Below are 20,056 nucleotides of genomic sequence, written 5' to 3' on the forward strand. Positions count from 1 at the left end.
GATATTACCAAATGAAGCGCAAATGTATCCGACAAAATGGTCCTTCAAAATGCTGACCAACTTGTCCTTCCTTACAGCTGAATGGTGATGGAGGTGGCCTCGCCTGTGCCGACAAGGTGCTGCTCGTAGATGCCCGTCGACGAACTGGGTTGAGCAACCTCAAAAGTGCCGTCCGTGCCCACCGGCGCAGTAATCGTCACACTGAGCTGGTTGTCGGCCAGCTCCCAAGCAGCGCTGATGGAGCCGTACGGGGTGTTCACCGTGGCGCTAGCGCTGGTCATGTTCAGCCCCGTCACCAGCGGGTTCACGATCCAGCGGCGGAAGCCGAACTCCATCGGGCGAATGCCGGCGATGTAGTTGGTCAGCGCGTAGGTGGGGGCACCACCCCACGGGTGGCTCAGCGACGTGAAAAAGTCGATTCCAGGCTCGAGAGACTGCGCGACGTACTCCCAACTGGCCCCGGTACGGTAGGACTCGTTCGAGATCATGGCGTCCCAGAGGTTGTCCAGCAAGAAGACGACCTGGTCCGTGTATCCGTGCTGCAGCAGAGCGTCGAGCAGGAACCCGTTCGTGTTCGGGGAGATTTCAGTGGTGTTGGCCGTGGAGCTCGAGTCGAGGAACCCGGGGCCTTGACGCAGACCCTCCAGACCTTTCACGCACAGCTTGACTTGAGTCTCGTTCGCTACTCCAGAGGTGAGAGCGAACGCAGTGGCCGAGACGCCGTACACATCAGGAGTCGAGACATCCACTGCGTAGTTGCCCAGCGTATCGTTCCAGAGCAGCTCGTTGATGGCGGTCTTGACGCTGGCAGCAGTCTCGACCCACGCGTTCGCGGACTCCCAGTCGCCTACAGCACGGGCCACCCTGGCCATGCCATCAAGACACTGAACAGCGGCAGCGTTCACAGCCATACCGGCTCCGGGCCCGAGGAAGACCACCGTGTAGGGCGTCAGGTCGATGAGTCCGTTGCTTCCTTGGCAACCCACGAGCCACGTCATGGCGCGAGTCAACTCTTCCCAGTGGGCTTCGACGAAGGCGACACCGTCGTAGTAGTCCATGTACGATTCCAAGCCGATGAGGCCGAGGATCACGTAGTCCGGGAAGTAGTAGTTGGCATTGGCTGTCCCAGAGTTGAAGAGGAAGACCTCAGGGGTGGGCATCGGCGATTGATACGAAATGGGGACGAAGCCAGGAAGCTGGCCATAGTCCGCTTGGTACTCAAACAGGAACTCCCACGTGCCGGTGATCTGCTCAGGCTTGGAGTTGGCAACGCCCATGATGCGCGTCGTGTGGTAGAAGTCGCCCAGCCAAATGTACCGATCGCGCTTGGCGCCATCCAGACATGCGCCGTACGTGTTGCTCTGGCCACCGAATTCTGGCACCACCACGCTCTCATCCGTCATCGGGTTCGAGTAGAGCACTTCGGACGAGTCCGTGAGGCTCGTGACCGTCACATTCTTCACGTAAGAGGCCTGGTCCTGCCAACCGCCGAAGCCGATCGCGCCTTCACCACGCGAAGCCCAACCGTAGAACGAGAGCTGGTCATCCGTGAAGCCCATTTCAGTCAGCACAATGTCGAACACTTGCTGTCCGTCGATGGAGAAGACAATGTTGCCGGCCGTCGAGTTGACGCGGATTTCGACAGGATACCAGACGTTCTCCTTCACGGTGAACGGCACGTTGTACTGGCCCAGGATGTAGCTTGTCATGCTCGTAGCGTTGGCAAAGTCGTAGCCCCAAGCGAGGGTCGCAGTGTTGGCGGGGAAGAGTGTGGTGTTGGTGTTGATGTACGTCGTATCGCTCGGGTACTCGGACGCCAGGTGGATCTGGACGCCGTCACGGTTGCCCGTCAGATCGTACGCAATGGTATATCCTGCGCCTCCGCGGATGATCTGCGACTCAAAGTTGAGCACGTAGTTGGTCAGGTTCCACGTCCGGTAGGAGATACCGGGACGCGTGCCAGGCACGAAGGTGCCGTTCTCCTCGGACGAGCTCCAGGACGGCAGCTGGCTACCGGCATCCAAACAGGCAGCGGTGATAGCACGAGCACCCAGCTTCCAGATCTCGTCGTACTTGGCGTTCGAGCTTGAAAACTTGCCCGGCAGAGTGGTGAGGTCGTCGATCACCTCGATCGAGGCCTGAAGGCCGACCTTCTCGAACGTGATGGAGTCGCCAGTGAGCAGACGCAGTGACTGCCACCGTTCACCGGGCTGGCTGAGCATGGAGGTGATCGTTGCCCCGACGTCGCTGTCCGTGAAGCGGTGAGTCTCAACGCGACGCGAGTTGGCGATGGACGTGGTGAACTGCGACGGACCATCCGAGTAGTTGAGCGAAAGCGCCGGAAACTGCTCCGAGTACTTGACTTCGACGTCTACGGGTCCATTGGAGACGGAGGACACGACGAAGTACGGCCGGCCCGCCACTTCGTAGTCGTAGTCAAGCGTGGCCAGCGGTGCGTCTGACGAGAGCGTGAAGCCGCCCGAGTAGGTCTGTCCGTCCATGGACGGCGCGGAACCCAGCGCGATCTTCTTGGGTGTGAACACTCCGTACTTGTCGAGGTTGTCGGCGAGACACACAGCGGCTAGCGCCGGTGCCAGCACCAGTGCAACGCCGAAGCTACGCATAGCGCTTGGATGAAGTGGAGTACAGGACTTGTGCTCTGGTCGGCGAAATCGATACTGTAATGAACTGACCGCGAAACCAGCGGCGGGAAGTCGCAGACCGGGACCTCACTGGGGTCACCTCAAAAGCATCAGCGAGATCGCGGTAATCGGTGGTGTTTATGGTAGAATATCATCAAATCTCCGACCGCACTTAAGATGATAGGTATACAAATCCCCAGTCAAGCGCGGTCGGAGCATAACAGTATTACCCTACCCCTTCCCAAAGTGTTATGCATACACAGTCCAAGATAGATTAGTCGTCCCGTTTGCTCATTGGTCGGAGCCTTGGGATGGATGGCACGGAGCGAGCGTAGCGAGCCCGCCTGCGGTTTGACAGTCCGTGTGCGTAGCACGCGGCTGCAAACCCAGGACCCAGCAGTGCTCTACCTAGCAAGCGGAGGCGACGCGTGCGAGCCGCAGCGGGCTTAGGGTTCTGGCCCAGCGAGCGCAGCGAGCCTTTAGGGGTTTTAGGTTCGCGCGTAGCGCGTAGCTGGGTGATAGTTAAAGGTGACCCCCCTCCTATCCGCATGTTTTGTGTACGAGTCGGAGAAAGTCGGAGGGTCGGAGGCTTTTGGGTATGGTTGAACTTTCAGCTCCAAGTGTTACAGTTGATGCTGCTGGGTGTCAATAACGACATCAACTGATACCTACCAGGTAGTTTACATGTAATCGATGGAGGTCGAAGACTTCGGGCGAAACGCATTCCTGGGCTTCGGAGTTTGGTTGGCATCTCTCCTCTCGTGGAGGTTTTGCCGCAGACCATCTTGGAGTCATGCGCGACCAAGTCGAGCTGCACATAATCCGACGTCCACCACTTCAAGTTACACAGTAGTTGAAGTCCTGCGTGCAGGATCAAGCAATTCGCGTTGCATACTTGTCGCTCTCGAATCGATCCACATCGCGTTGCTATTTGATTAGTGCGTCCGAAGCTGTGGGCGTTTCTACCTGTACGTGCACGCGCCTATGGCTCTCGTTTGAACGTCTATCAACGATTATATTGCGGCTTGCATTAGATACTGTGTCTGACAACTAGTTGGCGGTCGGCTCGGCGGCGGCGCGTTTGCGTCGCTTGGCGACGGCTTCGGCGAGCTCCTTCAGCGTCGTGACAGTGTCGTCCCAGTTGATGCAAGCGTCCGTGATGCTCTTGCCGTAGACGAGCTTGGACGGGTCGTCGCCGAGGGACTGGTTGCCCTCCACGATGTTGGACTCGATCATAACGCCCAGCAGGTTGGTGTTGCCCTCGGCGATGATGCCGGCCAGGTAGCTGGCCACCTTGGGCTGGTTGGAGTGGAGCTTGCGGGAGTTGCCGTGCGAGCAGTCCACCATGATCTTGGACGGCTGCTTGGCCTTGACCAGCATCTCGGCCGCCTCGTCAATGTACTGCTGCTCGTAGTTGGGGCCGCTGGAGCCGCCGCGGAGGATCACGTGGCAGTCCTTGTTGCCCTTGGTGCGCACAATGGACGCGAGGCCGTGCTCGTTGAGCCCCAGGAAGTTGTGCGGCTGCGACGAGGCCACGGCAGCGTCCACCGCCACCTTGGCGTTGCCGCCCGTGCCGTTCTTGAAGCCCACCGGCATCGACAGGCCGCTCGTCAGCTCGCGGTGCAGCTGCGACTCCGTAGTGCGGGCGCCGATGGCTCCCCACGAGATGAGGTCCGACGTGAACTGTGGCGAGATGGTGTCCAGGAACTCGAGACTCACGGGCAGACCCAGCGCGTTGACGTCCAGCAGCAGCTTGCGGGCGATGCGGATGCCCTTGTTGATGTTGAACGACTGGTTGAGGTCCGGGTCGTTGATGAGCCCCTTCCAGCCCACGGTGGTGCGCGGCTTCTCGAAGTACGTGCGCATGATCACCAGCAGCTCGCCGTCCAGCTCGTCAGCCAGCACCTTGAGGCGCTTGGCGTAGTCCATCGCGGCGTCCACGTCGTGAATGGAGCACGGGCCCACGACCACCACGAGGCGGTCGTCCTGGCCGTGCAGGATGCGGGACACGGCGTCCCTGGTGGCGTCCACCAGCTCGTGCACCTCAGGAATGACGGGAAGCTCCTCCAGCACACAGGCCGGCGGCACGAGCGGCTTCATGGCGATCACGTTGCGATCCTGCAGGCGCTGGCGCTTCACGGCACGCTCGGTCTCAGGCTCGGGGTTCGGCTGCATTGTGGATCGATTTGACATTGACTTGACAGGTGCGGGGCAAATTCAGGAATGAGCAACTTCGATATGCTGTGCGTAGGTAGATTGACTTGACAGCCACAAGAACGCCCAAGCAGCAATTGTGGCCCCCCCGGGGCATTAATTTGTGGCCCAGGGGGTGCACAATTTTGCGCGATTTTAGTGGCAGATCGGAGTGGACAGCAACTGATGAGACAACAGCATAACAGCACGACTTGACAGATCGGCGATCCCGGTCCGTTCGTTGCATCGTGGTGGCAAAAATACTCACGGCGGGACTTGAACCCGCAATCTCTGCCTTAGGAGGGCAGCGCCGTATCCATTGGGCCACGCGAGCAGCTTGGGGCAAATGTTTATTACTCCACCATGAGTTAGTGTTAAGCTGCTAGACGTTTGCAATTCTCGTGACAGTGGGTGTTTTACTGCAGGCTCTGGAGCGCTATCACCGGTACCGCGTCAAGGGCGAGGGACCTTATGAGCACGTTGAACCTATCAACAAACGCGGCACTTGCTTGTGTTCGCGACAATGTGAGCAACTTGCATTGTAGCCATGCAGCGAGCACAGCACCCTTGTGTATGTGTGACTAAACAGTCGACAACGCCGACGTAAGCGACGCACTCGCAACCAGGCAAACGAGCAACAGACAACCAACTCGAGCTGATCATCTTGCTGAGGGGAGGTATTGCTGTTCGATACCTGCGAGGGGAAAATACCACTGGAACAGCAATATTGTAGAGCAATCTACAAGTATCCATGTACTGGTCCAGGAACGTAAAATGTATTAGCTCTAACTATGCCACAACATGATATAAGAGTGTGTATGACAGGTGGACCCTCAATCAGGAGTACTCATGAGCAGCATGCGCGGTAGGCTTGGCAATGCCACATGCCAAGTTGGCATGTTCCGGTGCGGGCGACGTCAACTCGCATCCCCGTAAGCACAACTGGTGGCAGGATTTTCACCCGAAAAAGTACTCACGGCGGGACTTGAACCCGCAATCTCTGCCTTAGGAGGGCAGCGCCGTATCCATTGGGCCACGCGAGCGCGCATAGTTACCCACGCGCCGCGCGTCCACCACAAAGTTCACAAGGTGGTGCAAAAAGCACGTCCATGTTCATGTAGCCACCTTCAAAATTGCACCCCGGGGATACAATTCCCGGACCGGCGGTAAAAGTACGAATTCGTGTGGCGTACACTACGCATATGGGTCCACGAGCGCTCCCACGTCAGTCATTTCACGGTTTGGGCAATCCTAATTGAGCTCTTCACTTTAGAACTCCGCGTGTGTGGCCACGTACACGTAGCCCCCTCCACTGCCCCCCTCCTTCATTTAACCCTCCACCACCATGAGCACCTTCGGCCGCTTCTTCCGCGTGACGACCTTCGGCGAGTCGCACTGCAAGGGTGTGGGCTGCATCGTGGACGGCGTGCCGCCGTCGCTGGCGCTGACCGAGGCCGACATCCAGCCGCAGCTCACGCGCCGCCGCCCCGGCCAGAGCAAGCTCACGACGCCGCGCGACGAGAAGGACCTGGTGACCATCATGAGCGGCACCGAGAAGGGCTTCACGCTCGGCACGCCCGTGGCGCTCTTCGTGCCCAACGAGAACGTGCGCCCCAAGGACTACAAGGAGATGGACCAGGTGCCGCGCCCCGGCCACGCCGACTACACGTACCAGATGAAGTACGGCACGCGCGCCAGCAGCGGCGGTGGTCGTGCCAGCGCCCGTGAGACCATCGGCCGCGTGGCCGCCGGCGCCGTGGCCGAGAAGTGGCTCAAGGAGAAGTTCGGCACGTCCATCGTGTGCTGGGTGAGCTCCATCGGCTCGGTCGACATGCCGCGCGAGCTGCTGAACGACCCCAAGAAGGCCATCTACACGCGCGAGGACGTGGACACCATCGGCTCCATCCGCATCCTGCGCGACCCCGCCAAGTGGACCAAGGTTGAGGACGCGGCCCAGCAGCTCGAGAACGACAAGGCGTACGACGCCGAGTTCGTCAAGGCCGAGGACGACCTCGCCACGCCCGCGTACATTGACACGGAGAAGGTCGTGTACAACCGCAAGGGCGACGTGGTGCCCGCGCCCGAGAACCTGGACGCCTGGCTCACGGACGACCTCATCCCCGTGCGCTGCCCGCACCCGCCGTCGGCTTGCGCCATGTCCACCGTTGTGCGCACCATGAAGGTGGACGAGGACTCGACCGGCGGCGTGGTCACGTGCGTGATCCGCAACGCGCCCGTGGGCCTAGGCGAGCCGTGCTTCGACAAGATGCAGGCTGTGCTGGCGCACGCCATGATGTCCATCCCGGCCACCAAGGGCTTCGAGATCGGCTCGGGTTTCTCGGGCACCAGCAAGCGCGGCTCGGAGCACAACGACCCCTTCTGCGCCGGCTCGGAAGCCGAGCGCCCGGAGAAGCTGGGAGTGACCAAGAACGACGCTGGCGGTGTGCTGGGCGGTATCACCAGCGGCGCCGACATCTACTTCCGCGTGGCCATCAAGCCCGTGTCGACCATCGGACGCGCGCAGCCCACCGTCAGCTACGACGGCAAGGACACTGTGCTGGAGGCCAAGGGCCGCCACGACCCGTGCGTGCTGCCTCGCGTCGTGCCGCTCGTGGAGGCCATGTCGGCTCTCGCCATCGCCGATGCTGCCATGATTCAGCTGGGCCGCGAGGGCAGCATGCAGGACGAGCCGGCGCACAAGAAGCGCAAGCTGTAAGTCAATTCAGCGTGAAGTGGTCTGCGTCGATACCTCATAGATAACGCTACGAGCGAACTCAAAAAGCATTTTCATTATGATACTTATGCAAGATGCATGCGATACTCCAGTTCTCTGAATTACGGCCAGCAGCTTCGGCAACTTTGCAAACACTTCGTGTGGCATGCCGACCAGTTCATTTGGCAGCAACGAACGCCGCAAGCCGGTGGGAATATGTAACCTGCAGGTGCATGGGGAAGCACCGCCGCTTTGGCTGCTAGGGTCTCCTTCTTCATCTCTCCCTCCCTCCCTCACTCTCCTCGTCTCGATCAATACCCGACTCATCAGCTACACCCAGCCTCTCTCCGCCCCGCCGTTTTGATGGAGTATAACGTGCCACCACTGCGAAGAACTGCAGACAAACTCTGGACGACACGCGCCCCACAGCGGAGGGCCGGAGAGAGGCGACGCCCCAGCTTGATCTTGGCGATTTTTTTTCGGCTACGAGTAGCTCACCTCACAGGCGGCATGGCGACACTTCGTTTTGCGCCCGGCGCTTGTTGTACGACGTCTCTCCGTGTTTCTTCATAGCAGCAGGCGACAAGGCATCTTCACAGGATAATTGAGCGATGGCGCACGCCACCAGCAAGCCTAAATAAGCGACGACTCATTGCTCAGCACCCAGACGATGTTCGAGGCCTTCGTGTCGACGCGTGTTTTGTCCCCCTTCACAAACGCGAGGCCAGACTGGCGGATGAACGCTTTTCCTGCCCTGCCTTCGAGCTTGAGCTCATCGCGAATGTACTGCACAGGGAGAGTTGGTCGATACCTACGCAAAACAAAACACGAACGTCAGAAATCATTCAGCCCTGGAAACAACACGGTGACACTTCAACGTACGCTTTGCACATGGCTCGAAGAGCGCTAAGCCGGATCGCGGGGACCATTACGTCCATCAGGTAACCTGCCATATTCGGAGCATCTACATAAAGTTTGAAAAAACGATGGTAATCATTCATAGCAACCGCCTGGCGCACTGCCAGCGCATGGGCGATCGCCGGGTCGGCACGCAGCTTGGCCGTCACCATGCCCAGCACGTGGTACATGCCAAGCTGTCCCGCATTCGAGTCGCCCTTCTTGGCTTGCAGAGACACGTAGACACAATACAAGATGCGGTACGCGAGGAACTCGATGGCCTCGCCTGGGATGAGCTTCTCGTACAGCTCGTGGAGCTGCGTCTGGCACTGGTTGAACTCGTTGATATCGCCGGACTCGAGTGCTACCCGCGCGTGGGTCTCGTACACAGCGACCGTGAACTCGTTCTTGATATGCTGGACTGTGCAATCCTGGCGAATGGACTTGAGCTGGCTACAGGCATAAATATAATCGTGATCACCCTTCTTCCACTTCGACTTGACGAGTTCCAGCGCCTTGTGCAGCACCGGCTCGGGTCGCACCGTCGACGGATGCGGGGGAGAGGTTAATCGCAAGTATTCCTTTTCAACCGTCTGACTAGTACCTTTGATGACCATGGCGGCGAGGTCCAGGTCTCCGTCCTGCGTCAGCACCTGCAGCTTCTTCGTATCCACCTCGGGCGTCACTAGGCTCTTGAGTTCCTGCTGCGTCATGTGGAACCGCTGTTTCCTCTGATTCTTGCGCTGCACGTCCGCAGCCTCGATCTCGAAGCCGTCGTGTTTGCGCTTGTTCGCCTTGTTCTTCTTGGCCGAAGGCTCTTTGAACGGAACAAACCCCCGGTTCGACTGGAAACTGCCGTTACTAGGCGAAGGCGCAGCGAACCTATTGGCCGCTCCCGGCATGGGCCCACCCATGCCCACCTTGGCCTGCATGGCCGCCGCCGGCGTGTCTCCAACCAGCACCGGCAGCGGTTCCGCCGTCCAGTTCTTCGTCCACAGACTGTTGGTCATGATGGCGTTCGTGATCATCTCCTTCAACGAGTTCTGGGTAATGCTCTGGTCCGCCGCGCCCTTGCAGCGCGCAAACGCGCGCTTCACGTAGTCGTGGAGCGCGTCGGGCCACTTGGCGTTACCTCCCATGGGCGAAGCCGCAGCCGGGGCCGCGGGCTTCGGCGCAGCTGAGAAGGCCGCAGGCGGCGGGCCGAAGTTCCTGGGAGGGGGCCCTCTGCTCTGGGGACTGATATTGAACCTCACGAGTGCTGCATTGGCCGGGGCCGACGTCTGCACGCTGCCGCCGTTGCTCCACTGCCACTGGGACGCCGAGGGCGGCGAGGACGACGGGGGCGCCTGGCCTGGAGCTGGACGAGGCGGCGGCCGCATCATCGGCGGCGGGCCGCGCCCGTTAAAGGCGAACTGCGGCAGCGGTGGCCGAGCAAAACCGTTGGCGAGGTGCGGAGGCCGCGGGGGCGGGGGCCCTCTGGGGCCGTTGAACATGCCGGGGCGAGGCGGCGGCGGCCCAGTGGGCGACTGGCCGGGGAAGAACTGCTGCTGCTGGTGGTGGCCGGGGCCCGAAGGCGACGCGTAGAAGGACGAGTAGCCGGCGAAGCGCGCGGCGGCCGCCGCTGCGGCCTGCTTGGCTGCGAGGCCGCCGCTCTGCGTCGCGACATGGGGAGGGTTGGACGTCATGGCCTGGCGCTCTTCCTGCTTCCTTTTGCTATTCTGGCCCGCTCGCCGCAAGTTGACGTATAGTGGAGTGAAGTAAGAGCGACATACGCAATATGATTGGTGGTTAAAATGGAGCTGGTCACATATATAGCCAATCAAAGAGCGTCTGGAGTCCGCTGGAGCAACGCCTCGCACTTCCTGATCAAAGAGACTCGAATCCCGATGGTGATGACGACGATTGTGCGCCGAGTGGCCCGCTCCGCTGTGCGCGGCAGCCAGCGCGCGCTTGCCGCCCGCGCGGCTCCCGCCGTGGCCTCGCAGCTGCAGCTGCTGGCCCAGCAGCCGCGCTTCTTCTCGGCCAAGAGCGGCGACGACGGCTCGCACTCGGACTTCCAGCCGCAGTACCACGCGGCCAAGTCGACGGAGAAGGACGAGATCCTCAAGATGATCGAGAGCCATGTCAAGACGTACCCCATCATGCTCTACATGAAGGGCACGCCCTCGGCCCCGCAGTGCGGCTTCAGCATGCAGGTGGTGCGCATCCTGCACGCGCAGGGCGTGAGCTTCGACAGCGTCAACGTGCTGGACCACCCGGAGATCCGCGAGGGCGTCAAGGAGTACTCGTACGTGGCTGTCTGTCTACAATGGACGGACTTGGAGGCGGCAGAGTGTATTAACTGACTTTTTTGTTCCACGTGGGTATGTTGCTGCAGGCAATGGCCGACGATCCCGCAGCTGTACGTGAAGGGCGAGTTCGTGGGCGGCTGCGACATCATCACGGACATGAGCAAGTCCGGCGAGCTGGCCGAGCTGCTGGCGGAATTCAAGAAGAACTAGACTCAGCACACGCACAAAGGAGAAAGACGTCGGAACAGCAGAGGCTGCCATGTCAGGCAGGTCCAAGCCTCTCCTTCCTCTGGTGGCTTGGTGTTCGGGTGTACAAGTTACAGCCGTGAGCGCATGCGTACCAGCGAATGGAATGACAATGTAATGATACGTCTGCCTCCCTATAATTCGCAGCATACCGCAGTCACTTCACTATAGTTACTATACTGGAGTCGGCTTGTTCACGTCGTTGACCGCCCCGCGGGTGGTGCATTGCGTCTACGAGTTCAGATCGAGTTCCGCCGCTGGATCGTGAAGCCGCCAGTCACCGACCGAAAGCGCCACCAATAGCACCTGCGGCTGTTTGCGAGCTCGTGACCGACGGCGGTCGAAATGGACGGAGGTCTCTCCGCGAAGGGCATCTACGACGAGCACCTTGTTATTGTACTGATGCTTTCACTTCATCTGCAATCTTCACTGAAGACATGATACCATTCTGCGCACACCTACGAGCCGGGCTCCTGGGCTCTTGGGTGAACCCAAAAAGTCGCGAGCTCGGGCTCCTGGGCTCTTGAGTTCAATAGGTTAAGTGAAAGGAGCCCTCCAGAACTGTGAGCCCTCGTTAAGGGCTCCCCCTCACCTGTGTTAAATATCTCGCTGATGATTGGCCGTCATTGAAGTATCTCCAGGTTCTAACCTGAAAAGACATAGGAAAGAGGGCTTCTCCTTGAGGGGAAGGAAGGACGATCGGCGACGCTGGGGTGGCCTCGGAGCGGCTGTACACATATGAGCGGCGCGAGATCTGCTAGTGTGGCGATCTTTGAGCTCGATCTTCTAGCGTGGCGCATCGATCACGCGAAGTTGCTCGCCTTAAGTCTAGGTAAAATTGGCCAATCAGATATTACTATGAAGAGCCCGTCATAGATTTGAAGCTAAATTTGGGGAGCCCTGGAGGGGAGCCAATGGGGAGCCCGAACCAGGGCTCCTTGATCTCGTACTTACCATGAGGGAGCCCATTTTGTGCGACTTTTGGCTCTCGTTTTAGGGGGAGCCCACTTTTGAAGTAGACGGGCTCGGGCTCGTAGAAGGTGTGATTCTGCGTAAGCATTTTATACTTTAGCGTGGTAGCCTGCTCATAGAAATCAAGTTGCAGTCGACGTGATTAACGCTCGGTTCTGGGCTGCGGGCAAATCCATTTGAACTTCAGAGCGCTGATGCAACTGATGTTGCTCGCGGTTTGCTGTTGAGCACACTGTGTCTTGCTCACTTCAACTTCGTCAGCCGGCTTCGTCGCAATGAGCGACATGACTTTAGCTTGAAGACCGTGCTGGAGTGTGTCAACTTTGCGCTTGCTCCCTCGTGCAAATCGAAGTCTGCATAAGACTTCAACCACGCAGCGGTGCGAGGTCGTGATCCGTTGGCCTCAGAGTCCGAAAGCAACTCAGTTCGCATTTCGGCCGATAACATCAATACTGCACGTTGACACTGATGCGCGGGTTGCAAGTTGCGGCAGTGGTGGTGGCAGCTTGTAGCACCAACATTTTAGTGGAGGCGTCCACCGACTATGGAGTGTTCACGCCCAAGAAGCTTGCGCTTGGCTCCGCGCCGACGATCGCATCAACCGACTACACCAAAGGCTTCACGTTAACCGCTGCAGATCCCATCGCCACACTCGACTACGACTACGAAGTAGCAGGACTCCCGTACTTCGTGGTGTCCGCCGTCTCGAACGGCCCCGTCGACGTGGAAGTAAAGTACTCGGAGCAGTTCGCCGTGCTGTCGACCAACTTCTCCGATGGACCCTCGCAATTCGCCACGGCAGTCGCCAACTCACGTCGCGTCGAGACGCACCGCTTTACCCAGGAGGAGATCGGCGCGACGGTGACGTCCATGCTGAGTCAGCCCGGCCAGCGGTGGCAGACGCTGCGTCTACTGAGCGGTGACTCCGTCACGTTCGAGGCCGTCGGTCTACAGGCGTCGATTGAGGTGATCGACGATCTGGCCACGCTCCCCGGGAAGTTTTCGAGCTCCAACGCCAAGTACAACGAGATTTGGAACCTCGGTGCTCGCGCGGTGAGCGCTGCTTGCCTGGATGCGGGCAGCCAGATCTCGTCCTGGAGCGCGTCGGAAGAGAACGGGACTTTTGTGCCTGGTACGCGGCCAGGAGTCTCGTACAAGACGTGGAACCTGAGTGACTACACGCTCGAGTTCGAGACGCAGATCATCCGCGGCGGCGTCGGGTTCTACGTTGGCTACGACATCGCAGCCAACCGAGGCTCCCTCATGTTCCACTTGTCGTCGGAGTACCCCGCCAACTCGACCTACGTGAACACCAACATGACGCTGTTTCCGGCCAACTCGGTGACTTTGACCTACGGCTTCGACTTCGTCAACACGACGGATATGAAGAGCTACCCAATGGGCAACTACGAAGTGCCATTCAACGTGAAGGAGTACGTTTGGTACCCGGTGAAGGTTGCAGTGAACTCCACAGCAGGGAACTTGGCACTTTGGTTAGATGGCCAACAAGTACTTGACGTCACGATTGCCGACTTCGGCTACAGCGAGTCCCAGCTTACGCTCAATGACTACTCGACGACCGGGAAGGGTGCTATCGGCTTCGGTGGATGGCAAGACCAAGCTTCGTTCGTCCGCAACGTGACGGCCACAAGCTTGAACGATTCAACCAACGTCCTTTACTCGAACCCGATGACCGACGAGAGCGTAGTGCTCCCGGAGTTCGGCGTGCAGAGTAACACGTACGGGGTGTGCCTCGATGGTGCCAAGCGCGACCGATACATTTGGCTGGGCGACTTCTACCACACGACCCGCATCATTGGCGTGGCCAACTCCAAGCCCGAGCAGATCACGGGTACGTGGGAGTACTTGCTCGACTACCAGGGATCGAATGGGCAGTACCCCGGTCTGATGGTCATGACGTACGAGACTCCGATGCCCACGCCCGAAGTTTTCATGTTTAACGCTGGTACAGCTGACGCGTATTTGAACTTCCCGGACTACGACATCTTGGGGCTCATCGGGTTTGTGTCGTACATGGAATACTTCAACGACGTGGACTTCGCGCGAGCCAACTGGGAGTCGTTGAGGAATGCTACGGCTTGGCTTGCGAGCTGTCAGGAGAGCAACGGCCTCATTGACGTCAACAAGTACGTGGATGTGTACGTGTTCTTGGGATCGAGCGCGGGCACCGCCGTCAACGCTGCAGCTGTGCAATGTCTGGAAGGCATGGCCAAGGTGGCGGAGGCTGTAGGAGACGAAGGCTCGGCCAACGAGTGGGCAGCTGTCGCTGTTACCGTCAAGACCGCCATCAACGAGCTGCTCTGGAGCGATGCACTGGGCAACTACGCCGTGGACGTCTCGACTCCTGAGGTCTACGGTGTCTCGGCCACTGCGTTCGCTATCACCTCTGGAGTAGCGAGCGAAACGCAGATCAAACTGTGCGTGGAAAGCCTGGAGGGTCTGCGTCAAGGCCCCGGGTACCTCGACTCGAGCACCACGGACAACACGACCAAGATCTCCCCGAACACGAACGGGTTCCTGCTTGATGCACTGCTGCAAACCGGACACACGGACGAGGCCGTCTTCTTGCTGGACAACCTCTGGGACGCCATGATCTCTAACGAGTCGTATCGCTCCGGGGCCAGTTGGGAGTACGTCTCGCAGTCGCTTGAGCCAGGACTTCAGGAATTCACGTCGCTGAGTCACCCGTGGGGTGGCGCTCCTACGTACGCGCTGACCAACTACATCGCCGGCATTCGCCCCGTGGACTTCGGATTCCGCCGCTGGATCGTGAACCCGCTGGTGACGGGGCTGGGCCTCACGAACGCGAACGCTAGCGTGAGCACGCCCTACGGCTCCGTCGCTGCTGCCTGGACGCGTGACGACACTCAACTTAACGTGACGATCACGGCTCCAGTTGGTACAGAAGGAACGTTCGAGGTGGTGCTGCTCAACTCCAGCAGCTACACGCAGAGTCTCAACGGCACCGGAGAAGCCATTTCATTCACCGTCCAGCTGTAGGCTGTTTAAGACTGCAACTTGCCATCAACTACAGTACAAAATGTAGCCATCCCTTTCATTTGGCAAATCTCTCCCGTAAATAGTCATTTCGTGTCCCGTACATCAAAGCCGCCACATTTCAACGACCATGGTGGCCTCGACTCCGCCTCCCGCCCGGCAGCGCCGCGCGCAAGAAGCTACGGGCCCGAACCCGAAGAAGCGCCGCGCGAACACGCCACCGCCCGCCTCTGCATCTGCGCCAGCGGCCAAGCCTCAACCCGCCGCCGCTGACGCTGCCGCCAAGCCGCTGAACCGCAAGCGGTTCCTGCGGTTCCTCAAGTCGCACGAGCTCAAGTTCGGGCTGGCGCCCGTGGCGCGCGACGAGGCCACGGGCGAGGTGACGCTCGTGGTGTGCCGCTTCTGCCAGCACTTCGGGCGCGAGCAGCGGCCGGACAAGCAGCGGCGCAGCACCAAGAACGTGAAATACTTCCGCAACTCGTTCCGCACGGACCAGTACCAGCAGCACCACGAGCTGTCGCACTGCGAGGCGTGGAAGCGCTACCAGGACTGCAGCGACGACGAGAAGCGCGCCTTCTTCCCGCTGCCCGAGGGCGCCACGCCCGAGATGCCCGTGCAGCCCGTGGTGCCGCCGCAGAAGCTCAAGGTGGAGCTCGCGCCCGGAGAGGTCTGGGCGCTCGAGCCCACGCGCAAGGAGCGGCAGCGGTTCTTCGAGATCGCGCCGGCCATCGTGGAGCTCGTGGCCGTGATGGCCATCGGCGCGACGCAGCCCACGGTGCAGAACGTCATTGAGAAACAGAGTCACCACCTGATGGCCCATGCGCACGAACCGACGTCCAATGCCGTAGCCCGGTGGACCCCCCCGGAGGACACGTTCCAGTCGTGCACGCTGGTGGGTACGGTGGTGGACCCGTTGTACCGTGTGGTGGCGTTCTCTCGCGCGCAGATTGACTGCTTGGTGGAGCTGGCGGCGGCGGGGCTGTCGTTTAGGCAGATTTCCAGTACCATGAGGTCGTTCCGATCCCATGCGCCGGTGTTGCTTCAGGATGTGGTGAAAGGCCAAAGCGCGGGGAGTGATACCGCGAATAAACAGCCCCAAGGAGCCCAGAGTGTGAGCCCAGAGTACACTGAGGAGCAGACGGCCGAGTTTGTGCGGCTGATTATCGCGGCCAGTTTGAGTGTGACGGCAAGACTTCTGCGCGGGTGTTGGGCCTTCTCCTTGGTGTTGAAAGCGTCCATGGAACACGCGCCGGTGCGATCGTATCTGGAGTTTCGAGTGAAGGTGTATGGTGGAGGAGTGATGCACAACGTGCATCTGCTCTCGATACCGTGCTACGAGGGCAAGTGCAAAATGATGATGTATAGTACACTGGAGCGAGTTCTGAGTGTCGTGCTGCCTAACTGGAGGCAGCGGCTTATTGGTGTGGCGACTGATGGTGATGCTCAAATGCCCGCGCGAGTGCTGGATATTGTGGCGCGTTTGCAACAAGAGGCTGCAATTCCCGTCGTGTACCGCTCCTCGAGTGGGTGCCATCAACTAGATTGTATCGTGACCAACTTTTATTCATCCCTGCAGGGCGGATGTTTCCTGTTGGTTCTCAAGGAGCTATCCGCTTATATTCGCCGGCAACCAGAGCTTCTCGCGAGAATGACGCCTCCTCCTCCGACCCCCTCTAGCTCCGGCAGCTCGAAGGATAGGTGGGTTGCGCTCGGAAAGGAGACGAACTGGATTGCAGCTCATCGCGAGTTGATTTACCAGCACTTGGAGGTGGAGAAACCTCCGAGCGCGCCTGATAGGACGTGGTGGCTGTTTTTCGCGACGGTCAACTGGGTAGCAACTCGAGCGAATGAGACCTTCGCGAAGTTGCTGCGTAACCACGCCATGATCGCTGATCAGATTGAAGCCGTAGCCGCGCTCTCCAGAGAATGTGCCGCTGCGTTTCACGCGCTTGGCCCACTGGATGACCCGCTGCTAGCGAATGTAGCCCATGACAAGATGTACAAGTCACGCAAGGGCCGCTTCGCACTGGGCAAACCGAGCATGCTGGCCTTCATCAAGGAGATTGACGCTCTGTCACATGATATCATCAACACCACCGACGATCCCATGGTGGACCTCGCTGCGGAAAACCTGTCGATTTGCGGAGTCAGCATGATTGAGGCCCTGCTGGAGCTCAGCAGTGCGCTCGGCAATGAAGGTCACGGCCCAACGCGCGGGCCTAATAACCCCAAGGTGTCTGAGTTCTTGCCACCAACACTACCCCACGAACTCGCGCAGCTCAGCGGCCGCGAGTTCACGTCGTTGCTCAAGACGTACGGCCCGATGGTGCGCAACTTTTTGTCCGAGGAAGATATCGACATCATGGACCAGGAGCTGCAAGGTCTGCGTCGTGGGGCTGTGCGCGAGTCGGTGCTGAGCGCAGCTCTGGCCAACTGCAATGCCGAGACGCCGTTCGAAGAAGCGTGGGCGCTGACAGAGCGGCGCTTCAAGCTGCTCGAGTGCTTCGCCGGCGGGTTTGCCAGTGTGTACTCGTGCGGCCCCATCGCCACTCAGGGTGGCACCAGCGACCTGCCGCTGTGTCGAAGCGACATGGACACAGCCCGCGTGCTGCTCGCGGACTTTGCGCTGGAGGGATCATTGCACGCCCAGCAGTTCCCAGCGCTGATGGCTCTGAACGAGAAGCTGGACGAAGCAAGCCGAGTCCACAGAGAGGTGACGAACACCAAAGTGACCGTCGTGTGAGGGATACAATAGTCAATTGTCTTGCATACAGTACAGAGTAAATGTAGTTCCTCGTCACATGTAGCTGGGATATCACTATTGCACGCGTCCAGCAAGAATGGCTTCAACTTTCGGTTGAAGTCAGAAAAAAAGTGAAACCCTAAACCCCTCCACCACACCAACCCTACACAAAAATTCAATAGCATTTTTGCCGACATTCCTCAGAAGTTCCATCGTCCCCCAAGATGTCCCGCTTCCTGGCCGAACCCATCACGACCAAGGAGTCCGAGAGCTTCTCGGCGCCCGGCATGTCCATCGGCAGGTCCAGCATGCAGGGCTGGCGCGACACCATGGAGGTAGGACGCTCTACGAGCACTCGACCGACAGCGAAGTGGGCAACGTCGGCCTTGTGACACAAAACAACTAAATTATTATTATTTTATTGTTCAGGACGTGGACATTGTGAGCATTCCCATGCACCCAGACGTGCCGGACACCACTTGCGTCGCTGTATTCGACGGCCACGGAGGACCCTCCGTCTCCACGTACATGTACGTGGTCTTCCGCCGGAATTATGATACATATTGACTGCGCACTGACTCGTGGTTTATTGTCAATAATATTTATTATTCTTCAGTGCGGAGAAGATCGTGGAGGCTATCACGGCTACGGAGGCTTTTAAGAAGGACCACAAGTCGCCTGAGTCGCTGGCTGTGGCGCTGTGCGAGGGCTTCATGGCCGCTGACGAGATGCTGAAGGAAGACCCGGAGTACGCCACTTCCAGCGATGAAGTCGGCTCCACGGGGCTCTTCGCTATTGTCACGCCCAAGGACATTGTGTGCGCCAACGTGGGCGACTCGCGCTGCATTCTGAGCAACGCCAAGACGCCGGAAGTTCTGCAGCTGTCGGTGGACCACAAGCCCGACTTGGAGTTCGAGAAGCAGCGCATTGTGGCAGCGGGCGGCACAGTCTTTCGTGGACGCGTGTGCGGCGGTGTGGCTGTCTCGCGGAGCTTCGGAGACCTGTGGTTCAAGCGTAACGCTGATCTCAAGCCCCACCAGCAGCTAGTGACGTCCGAGCCCTGCGTGCGCGTCCAGCGCCGCGACCCCGCCGACGAGTTCCTGGTGCTGTGTTGTGACGGTATCTACGACGTCATGAGCAACGACCAGCTGCGCAAGTTCATCCGCAGTAAGATCAAGAACGGCGTGAAGAGCCCCAAGGAGATCGCCGAAAACCTGCTCGATGAGTGTCTGGCCAAGGGCAGTCGCGATAACATGAGCGCCGTCATCGTGCTCTTCGACGCTGCCCTCAAGAAGTAACGGCCTCTTCCAGGTCTTTTGGTCAGCGATGAAGGCATGTAGCCTCACAGAGCTCCTCTTGTTTTATTCTATCGTAACCTTTTGAGTTTTTTTTCTTCTGCTCCATACAGACAGTGTGTTTCGTTTCACTGCTGAGCTTGCGTCTCTACTCGATTGGTGGCTGCTGCTGGGGATTCGTGACGTACTCGTACATCAAGCTCGCGCGTAAGGATTCCATGTGGTCCCTGGTGTTTCTACTGCTAGATGAGCCCGCATCTTGATCGTGTTTTCCATCGACGTGTCGTAGTAGCAGCATCGGATACCGGTGCAAGAGCATCATGAGTATTGGACGGTAAGCTTCAGGAGCGGGCGCGTGGAAGTCACTGCCAAGCTCCAGGGCGCAACGGAAGCAGCGCTCCACATCCATGTCCACAAGCAGTTCAGGTGTCGGTAGATCCTGCTCCTTGACAAGGAGCTCGAGCGCTTGCAGAGCGTTCTGCTCGACACACACGACCGCAGCGTAGGCGAGATAGCGCAATGCGTTGCAGCACTGGAATCGTGGTCTGCGGGGAAAATACTTTTCCTGTCTGCACATGCCGTACAGCAAGCACTCGTGGATATCCTTGGACAGAGCCACAGTCGAATTGGAGGCGCTAGTGGTTGCTGGTGCGGGGTACAGCAGGAGCTCCATGATCTCGATCTGGTTGTGCGCGGCGGCACAAGAGAAGGCGTATCCAAGGAGCTCTTGAACAGGTTCACTCGAAAGCTTGTACCGAGTCTGCAGGTCAACCACACTGACTCGGCACATCTCAACATCACCCTCGGTGCATGCCTGCACGAACTTCTCCTCCAGCTCGGGAGCTATCATGACTATTGCGGCGGATATCTTCCGATGAAGGTGCCAAGAGCCGCGTATGATAACTCTTACGATTGTCATACGTTACTTGGCTAAGGCTACGACAAAACTTTGGTTCGAGCGGAACTCTACGGGTCTCGAGCATCGTCGTAGATTTTGACGACTGAGGCGAGGTCGCACTTCATCTGCGTGATCGGGCACTCGCCGT

The 20,056-nt window shown here is 59.1% G+C and overlaps 9 protein-coding genes and 2 non-coding genes across 11 annotated transcripts; 5 read left to right on the forward strand and 6 right to left on the reverse strand.

Annotated features, from left to right (window-relative positions):
- Positions 1-71: 71 nt before the first annotated feature.
- PHYSODRAFT_313396 (hypothetical protein) lies at positions 72-2,624 on the reverse strand (the record flags this gene model as incomplete). Its single annotated transcript, XM_009525411.1, has 1 exon — positions 72-2,624. The coding sequence occupies one exon, from the start codon at positions 2,622-2,624 to the stop codon at positions 72-74; it is 2,553 nt and encodes an 850-aa protein (XP_009523706.1).
- Positions 2,625-3,692: 1,068 nt separating this feature from the next.
- Positions 3,693-4,817, reverse strand: PHYSODRAFT_489637 (DAHP synthetase; the record flags this gene model as incomplete). Its single annotated transcript, XM_009525412.1, has 1 exon — positions 3,693-4,817. The coding sequence occupies one exon, from the start codon at positions 4,815-4,817 to the stop codon at positions 3,693-3,695; it is 1,125 nt and encodes a 374-aa protein (XP_009523707.1).
- Positions 4,818-5,096: 279 nt separating this feature from the next.
- PHYSODRAFT_t765 lies at positions 5,097-5,169 on the reverse strand. Its single transcript has one exon. It is a non-coding gene; the product is annotated as a tRNA-Arg (tRNA).
- A 636-nt stretch (positions 5,170-5,805) lies between these two features.
- PHYSODRAFT_t764 lies at positions 5,806-5,878 on the reverse strand. The gene has a single exon. It is a non-coding gene; the product is annotated as a tRNA-Arg (tRNA).
- A 302-nt stretch (positions 5,879-6,180) lies between these two features.
- PHYSODRAFT_497112 (hypothetical protein) lies at positions 6,181-7,551 on the forward strand (the record flags this gene model as incomplete). Its single annotated transcript, XM_009525413.1, has 1 exon — positions 6,181-7,551. One exon carries the CDS (start codon positions 6,181-6,183, stop codon positions 7,549-7,551), a length of 1,371 nt encoding a protein of 456 aa, XP_009523708.1.
- A 630-nt stretch (positions 7,552-8,181) lies between these two features.
- Positions 8,182-10,130, reverse strand: PHYSODRAFT_492999 (hypothetical protein; the record flags this gene model as incomplete). The annotated part of the gene is made up of 3 exons (XM_009525414.1): positions 8,182-8,359; positions 8,431-9,674; positions 9,732-10,130. The coding sequence occupies 3 exons, from the start codon at positions 10,128-10,130 to the stop codon at positions 8,182-8,184; spliced, it is 1,821 nt and encodes a 606-aa protein (XP_009523709.1).
- Positions 10,131-10,319: 189 nt separating this feature from the next.
- PHYSODRAFT_285540 (hypothetical protein) lies at positions 10,320-11,054 on the forward strand. The gene is made up of 2 exons (XM_009525415.1): positions 10,320-10,732; positions 10,823-11,054. The coding sequence occupies exons 1-2, from the start codon at positions 10,338-10,340 to the stop codon at positions 10,944-10,946; spliced, it is 519 nt and encodes a 172-aa protein (XP_009523710.1). The 5' UTR covers positions 10,320-10,337; the 3' UTR covers positions 10,947-11,054.
- Positions 11,055-12,422: 1,368 nt separating this feature from the next.
- PHYSODRAFT_488392 (hypothetical protein) lies at positions 12,423-14,975 on the forward strand (the record flags this gene model as incomplete). Its single annotated transcript, XM_009525416.1, has 2 exons — positions 12,423-13,403; positions 13,509-14,975. 2 exons carry the CDS (start codon positions 12,423-12,425, stop codon positions 14,973-14,975), a joined length of 2,448 nt encoding a protein of 815 aa, XP_009523711.1.
- A 127-nt stretch (positions 14,976-15,102) lies between these two features.
- On the forward strand, positions 15,103-17,715 carry PHYSODRAFT_313402 (hypothetical protein; the record flags this gene model as incomplete). Its single annotated transcript, XM_009525417.1, has 2 exons — positions 15,103-15,180; positions 15,226-17,715. The coding sequence occupies 2 exons, from the start codon at positions 15,103-15,105 to the stop codon at positions 17,713-17,715; spliced, it is 2,568 nt and encodes an 855-aa protein (XP_009523712.1).
- A 219-nt stretch (positions 17,716-17,934) lies between these two features.
- On the forward strand, positions 17,935-19,083 carry PHYSODRAFT_354351 (hypothetical protein). The gene is made up of 3 exons (XM_009525418.1): positions 17,935-18,050; positions 18,145-18,245; positions 18,332-19,083. Exons 1-3 carry the CDS (start codon positions 17,940-17,942, stop codon positions 19,011-19,013), a joined length of 894 nt encoding a protein of 297 aa, XP_009523713.1. The 5' UTR covers positions 17,935-17,939; the 3' UTR covers positions 19,014-19,083.
- Positions 19,084-19,158: 75 nt separating this feature from the next.
- On the reverse strand, positions 19,159-19,860 carry PHYSODRAFT_313404 (hypothetical protein; the record flags this gene model as incomplete). The annotated part of the gene is made up of 2 exons (XM_009525419.1): positions 19,159-19,750; positions 19,835-19,860. 2 exons carry the CDS (start codon positions 19,858-19,860, stop codon positions 19,159-19,161), a joined length of 618 nt encoding a protein of 205 aa, XP_009523714.1.
- Positions 19,861-20,056: the final 196 nt, after the last annotated feature.

This window comes from Phytophthora sojae (assembly GCF_000149755.1).
Source record: "Phytophthora sojae unplaced genomic scaffold PHYSOscaffold_3, whole genome shotgun sequence".
NCBI lineage: Eukaryota > Oomycota > Peronosporomycetes > Peronosporales > Peronosporaceae > Phytophthora > Phytophthora sojae.

Excerpts from the sequence above, each read along its gene's own strand:
- PHYSODRAFT_285540 (XM_009525415.1), top strand. The coding sequence starts at position 10,338 with ATGACGACGATTGTGCGCCGAGTGGCCCGCTCCGCTGTGCGCGGCAGC. Across the intron at positions 10,733-10,822 it reads GAGGGCGTCAAGGAGTACTC|GCAATGGCCGACGATCCCGC; the intron begins GTACGTGGCTGT and ends ATGTTGCTGCAG.
- PHYSODRAFT_354351 (XM_009525418.1), top strand. The coding sequence starts at position 17,940 with ATGTCCCGCTTCCTGGCCGAACCCATCACGACCAAGGAGTCCGAGAGC. Across the intron at positions 18,051-18,144 it reads GCTGGCGCGACACCATGGAG|GACGTGGACATTGTGAGCAT; the intron begins GTAGGACGCTCT and ends TTTATTGTTCAG. Across the intron at positions 18,246-18,331 it reads CCCTCCGTCTCCACGTACAT|TGCGGAGAAGATCGTGGAGG; the intron begins GTACGTGGTCTT and ends ATTATTCTTCAG.